This window comes from Lacerta agilis, chromosome 2 (genome assembly GCF_009819535.1).
Source record: "Lacerta agilis isolate rLacAgi1 chromosome 2, rLacAgi1.pri, whole genome shotgun sequence".
Classification (NCBI taxonomy): Eukaryota; Metazoa; Chordata; class Lepidosauria; order Squamata; family Lacertidae; genus Lacerta; species Lacerta agilis.
Window position 1 is genome coordinate 73,966,196 of NC_046313.1, and position 6,792 is coordinate 73,972,987.

General features: G+C 38.7%; 1 protein-coding gene across 1 annotated transcript in view; it reads left to right on the forward strand.

The window, feature by feature from the left end:
* Window positions 1–5,180, forward strand: part of SLC6A1 (solute carrier family 6 member 1) — a 72,538-nt gene extending 67,358 nt beyond the window's left edge. Inside the window, exons 13-15 of the mRNA XM_033140773.1 lie at window positions 838–938; window positions 3,659–3,826; window positions 5,027–5,180. Of these exons, the coding sequence (XP_032996664.1) occupies window positions 838–938; window positions 3,659–3,826; window positions 5,027–5,131 (374 nt within the window). The 3' untranslated portion in view covers window positions 5,132–5,180. The remainder of the gene's footprint in view (window positions 1–837; window positions 939–3,658; window positions 3,827–5,026) is intronic.
* Window positions 5,181–6,792: the final 1,612 nt, after the last annotated feature.

Genomic DNA, 6,792 nt, shown 5'->3' on the forward strand with positions numbered 1-6,792 from the left:
CAGTTGAGCTGTGCACACAAATTGCAACCCAAATAATAATAATAGATTGCAGATTATGCTACAAAGAGGCAATATATTAGTCGAGATTCTGTGGGATGCCCCTCAGATCCAGAGTTCCTATACACACGTATTGCAGCTCCTCAACTTAATGCTTTCAAATGAGCTTTTTCACACCAACCCTATAAGACTTTAATAAATCTCTTGCATTTTAATGACTTTTTTGTTGACTTCTCTGATTTATTTTCTTCATTGTTGAAGTATCTTACTGTAGATTATCGATTATATAAATCTAAGCATAAATTACTTCAAATTCACATGCTAGAATCTAGGCTTTTCCCTTAGAGGATGGGCATTTTTCTTCCTCTGTGCATTGTTTCTGCATAAGGAATGCAAATCTGATAACAGTGCCTACTGCTAATGGTCCTGTTCCTGGGAAGTTACAGTTTCCCTGCACTCAACCTATAATTTTGAATCATGGGGGAAACAGCTTTCTCATGACACATGTACTCCTTGTAACCAGAACTAATGATGTATTGGCTGTTGTTTGGATTGTTGTTCATTTCCTCCCTTCCCCATAGGCTGTGGGCTCCATTTCTCCAGTGCTAAAACCTCCCCTACTTAGGTCTGATTATTTCCCTGCAGCTAGGCTAGTCCCTGGCTTCAAGGCCTTTTTGGAGCCACCAGTTCTGTAGAACCACAAGTAGTGGATTGTTAATGGGTTTGGCAGGTTATCTGGCAAGACTCTCTGATACATTTAAAAGCTTTTCGCTCTCCTAGCCATTAATTATTGGTTTCAACTAACTAACAATTTGTTTGTTTGTTTGTTTGTTTGTTTAGGTGTAAACAGATTTTACGACAACATCCAGGAGATGGTTGGATATAGGCCCTGCATCTGGTGGAAGCTCTGCTGGTCATTCTTTACTCCAATCATTGTGGCAGTAAGAAACAAAAATATTACCATATAAAGTTAAAGATGTTAAATGCAATTAATGCAAATTTTTTAAAAAAATTAAAGTTCAAATGAGCACAAATAATCAAGAATGCACAGTAAAAAGGATGTCCAGCAAGGCTGTAAACGCTGCAACTACACTTGGCCGTTTGATTATGCGCACACACATTTGTGCTTTATTTTGATATAATAATGTACAATAATTTATAGAACTTACAATTCAAGCAAAATATTCACAAACGTCTTTCAAGGCTACAATGTAAGATGTGTTTTTATCTGTTCTCTAAATACTTTGGTCTACTTCTATGCCTTCTAGAGAAATAGTAACTAAAATAATCTTAATTAAAGTATACTTAATGAAATTCTAATTTCCAATAGTTAATGGAAGGACCATAACAACTGCCGACTCGCCCCGAGACACATTATTTTAGAGAATCCAGTGTTTATTTTTAGTGCACAGGTGATGATAATCTAATATAAAAGCTGCCATCTTCTATTTTCTTCTTTCCAGAAACTTTCTACTTTTGTCTTTCTTAGCTGATTCCACTAGCAAAAAATAGCTTTGGGCTCTTTCTAGCAAAGGGCTAGAGCACTGGTCATAGTGGTGAACGCACATATCACTTTATGATACTGAGAAGCAAAAAGAAAACCATGTAAAACAGGTTCAAACTTCAGTATAAATGTTTGTATTATTCTGTACATGAAAAATAAAATGTTTGAAAGGAGAAGCAACATGAGAAAATTAAAAATCTATGAAACCGTATGATTTCAAAATTTATAAATATATATGGTTCAAAATATCCTTTTGCATATCAAAATGCATGCCACACTGTTTAGGGCTATTCGCCAATTCAGTTACAAGACAGGTCAGATGGTTTAACATGCAGTTAGAGTTTACAAGCCAAATCTTGCAGGGCTCTTGGAAACAGATGCAACAAGTTGGGGGCCTATGAGGAATCACAGTGGTGTAGGAATAAATTAATGAGAAATGCTCACATCCCCATCTCACAACACTAGGATACCAATGAGCTCTGGGCTGGCTTCCATAAACATCCAGTCCTGAACCAGCATTTTGGAACTAATGCATTTGCACATAACACTCACATTGCCACAGAATTAAGCAAGGAATAATAATAATAATAATAATAATAATAATAATAATAATAATAATAATAATAATAATAATAATAATAATAATACAAATTAGCTGGCAGGGTGGAAGGACTTGGAGGAAAGAAAGTAAAAAGGGCACCATCTTCACTCATTCTTCTGAAGCCTTCCTCTGTTGCTATATAACACTAAAGGGCTATGCATCCAGCAGATGGGGGGATGTTATTTAGAGAAAGGGAAAAGGAAGCTTGTTCTTTCCTTCCATCTGAAAACTCCATACACAGTGCAGAGAAAGGAGATTTTCAGCTCCCTCACCTTAATCACCACTGCTAAGAACCCCACCTTCAAGATTCTTTAAACTTCTAGGAGCTTAAGGAAACCTTAAGGAGCCAGTGTGGTGTAGTGGTTAAGAGCGGTAGACTCGTAATCTGGTGAACCGGGTTCGTGTCTCCACTCCTCCCCATGCAGCTGCTGGGTGACCTTGGGCTAGTCACACTTCTCTGAAGTCTCTCAGCCCCACTCACCTCACAGAGTGTTTGTTGTGGGGGAGGAAGGGAAAGGAGAATGTTAGCCGCTTTGAGACTCCTTCAGGTAGTGAAAAGCGGGATATCAAATCCAAACTCCTCCTCTTCCTGTCTCTCCCCTACCCCCTGCTCCAATTTCCTCCACAACCCTTTCTCCAACTGTCGCCAACATGTTGTGGCTCCTGGTGGGCGGGATGGATACTGAATCTTTGCATTGCATTGTTTTATACAAAAGTTGTGCATTCCAGAGAATCTCCTGAGTATGCAGAAATTACTCCTTTGTCTATGAGGGACAAATTCAGTATACTGTAATTCCTATAAATCTTATATGCGATGAGGGGAAGGTAACTAAATGTCTGAAAATACCTAATACCCATAGTGTTGCATAGTAATACCCACAGGGGCTCTCTCCAGGTGTGTGCCATCCCTATCTCTGAGCGGTGTGAGATTCCAGGGATCCCAAGCATTTACACAGGGTTCATCTTTCCTTTTGGAAATGAGGCACAGCAAAGACTGTGGTGTCTTTATGAAATATGATATACAACCTGAGCCTGCAATGGAGGGGTTCACAGCATTAACACCCCGAAAGGGTCTTGTTTCTCCCACAGCCACAGCCTTAGGCTCAAATAGACATCAAACATTTTTCTGACTGTCTCTCCAGCTCGCTTCTTTTTTCTCCCAGCTTCTGGCTTACATAACTCAACTCTCTACTGTGACCTTTTGTTTTTCAAACTAGCCGCAAGCTGGGCAAGGGGTCCCACCCATTTGCCCCTTTCCTTTGTTTCCCTTAATGGTTCATCGGCCAGGCTATCACCTCAATGGCTTATATTTTAACACTTGCTGGATCCAGGGGTTAGAAGGGTCTTTGTACACAATCTACTTCCCCACCCTTACCCCAAACCCATAACAATACCATCAGAAATTGGATAGGTAAAATGGAAGAGGTCTGGAATTTTTAAAAGGGAAATAACTTTTCACTTTAATTTTTCCTATCCAAGCAAAGAACTACCTGCAAAAGCAGCAGCAGCACTACAACAAACCATAGCTGACTTTTTAAATGCTTTTATTTCCCCAGGGTGTATTTATCTTCAGTGCCGTGCAAATGACTCCTCTCACTTTGGGCGATTACGTATTCCCGGCATGGGGCCAAGGCGTTGGCTGGTTTATGGCTCTATCATCTATGGTGCTGATTCCAGGCTACATGGCATACATGTTCCTTACATTAAAAGGCTCCTTGAAACAGGTAAATTATGTCTTTAGAACTCTGCCTACACTTGGCAAGATGCCAGTTTCAGCAAGCACAAGCTGCTGTAGCATTCTCATTTACAATATCAAAGTATACCTCTTTGCTACAGTAAATTATCCCTGGGTCAGTCTTTTCTTATGATTTGTCCAAATGTAAATCAGTAGCAATGGCACATATCTCTATATCTACTGTATATCAATATGATAGCGAGCCCCTAGAGAACTTGCTAGCTGAAGGGTGGACTATAAAACATTTAAATGAGATAGGCAGCTAAGGTTCCCGTATATTGCAGCATAGGAATTATGCACTAGTTGCCATTAAAAAAGTGACAGGATTACTCAGGTTCTCACCTTCCTTTCTCCTTTGCAAGTAAACACATGACTAAATGATTTTCCTACTTTGTGACTGTAAAGATGAGTTTTAGCTGAATGAGTGGCCTTCTCAGTTTCCTCAGTCCCACTTTCATTTCTCTTTGTCCTGTTTCCTCCCAACTTCCACAATCTCTGGTCATTGGTTATGCTGCTTAGAACTAATGTCAGTGAAGACCGTAGCCCAGCAGGCTTCACCAACATCTCAACTCAAATCTTTGTATAGAATCTCAGCTGTTACACAGTGCATCAACTGAGAATGGCCACTTACTCAGTCTCTGGGTGGTGGCGGTGACCCATTGTGGAAGGATCTCGGCTCCATGGAGAAAAGGGCCTCTCCATCATAGCCTGGCCTGTTAGGTAATTTCCCCGGCTGGCCACAAAGGAGGCTGGGATAGCCCACCACCCACAGGAATTCAAATTGGCCAATCATTGGCCCAAGAAGGCAGTGCTTGGGTGATGGACCAGAATGAAGTAATAAAGTAGGCTGTCTGCAAAACTCAGTTGTTACACAGTGCATGGACTGAGAATAGGACAAACATTTTGATTAGGCAGGATTCACTGTTAGCTTACTATTTACTGATCTAAAAACTGTTATTGTCCCCAAAACTATTGATAGCAAACATTGGAAAGTTGTTCAGGAACTGTGGCCTCCTTCCTTCCTTCCTTCCTTCCTTCCTTCCTTCCTTCCTTCCAATTGCACCTTTCATGAATGACAACTACAGAACTGGAATATAAATTTAATGTAAGGGAAGCCATTCAAATTAATAACAACGAAATGATTCTCTCTCTCTCTCTCTCTCTCTCTCTCTCTCTCTCTCTCCTGTAGCGAATCCAGGTAATGATTCAGCCAAGTGAAGACATTACTCATCCTGAAAACGGACCTGAACAAGCCCAGCAGAGCAACTCTGCTAACAAAGAAGCATATATATAGTCTGGGTCATTGAAATGATACAAAGCTTCCTTTAGGGGGGCAAAAAAAACCATACACAAATGAAACATGGTTGAATATGACCACAAATTTATGTCTGAGAATAAAATTACCTACCTCTAGTGGCACAAAAGACCATCACCACTATAAGGGAAGCAATGTGGATACGATCAAACCGTTTTGTGGGCTTAGTTGTTGACAATGTTTTGTGTTTCCTGGCAATCCATAGACTGTTAACATTTTTATTCTCTTTCAGTAAGAGTTGGGTATCTTTGGGAATTTATAAACACATGTAGGCCATTTTTAATCTACCTTTTAACACAACAATTTGAAGTTTTGTGCAGCTGATTTTTATTAATATATTTCATACTGTTTGAATCCCAAGACTGTTATTTCTGAGAACAGTTAAAACAGAAAGCTGTTTTGTATTCACCAGCAAAGTATTTTTTACCAAGAAAATTTACAGTGAAAATACTGCCCTTAAAAATATTGACCAACTTTATTCTGGAGTTGGTTTTTCTAATTTTCATGAAAATCTTCTGATATACTACAGTATACTGAATCATTCATATACAAATGCCATTGACAAGCTATTTTGGGATATACAGTACAGACTAACCCTACCTATTGAGATGCCAACATTTAATGTATTATTTTATAGCAATATATCTTTTAGAATATTTTCCATGTCGGCATCTTTCACAGTATTGGGATGGTTTTTTTTTAACAAAAAACAAAAAGCCAGCCGCACAAGTGATAATATGACTTCATACTTCAAACTGTGAAGAGTCCCTCCCAAAGGCTGCCATATTTAAAGCTGTACACGTTATCTTTCATTTAATCCAGGTTGTGCTTCACTTTTAAGTTGTGTCATTGACAGGTATAGCACTTTCCCACAAATAGAGAACCAAACAAATAGCTTCTACATCGAGATGCTCCCCGCAGAATATAATTTAGGGCTTTAAAATTAGCACTGCTCTAGTCGGTCTGTTGAAGGTCTTATCAACAATAGAGGTTTTTGACTAGCAAGCATATTATAAAGCACTTTGAAGAAAGAATTTTATTTTTATGGTTTTATTTAGGTATGTATTTTTCATGGGAAAGTTGGAGAAGTGAGGAAACGGTCTTGCCATAAAAGGCTCCATTCTAGGCTCTTGCTTGCATTTTCCACACAGGCACCTAAAGCTAATGGATTTCTTCCTGTGTGGAAAATGGCAAGACTCAAGAGTCCATAAAGGCAACTCTTGTTTGGCAGCTATGAGACAGAAAGTGAGAATCGTAAGAAAAGTGGTATGTGATGTTTGATTCTAAATGACTGTGACAGAACTGTGCAATGAAACATGCTTTTCAGCGAAACCTTGTGCAACGTACAATGTTAGATAGCACACACTTTATGTAGAACTACTATGTGAACAACATGTTAACTGTGAATGTTGGTTTTTTTGTTGTTTTTGTCTGAAGGTGACAAACATATGTTCTTGCAATAAGGTATTATTCTCAGAATGTCAAGCACATTATTGTAGAAAATATATATATACATATATTTCAACTTAACAAATAAAAAAAACTCATAAAAAGAGTATTGTTTAGTAGGTTCTAAACTGTTTCATACAGTAGATCAACTGTAAAATATTCAGATATTTATGATACATGCTGAATATCTA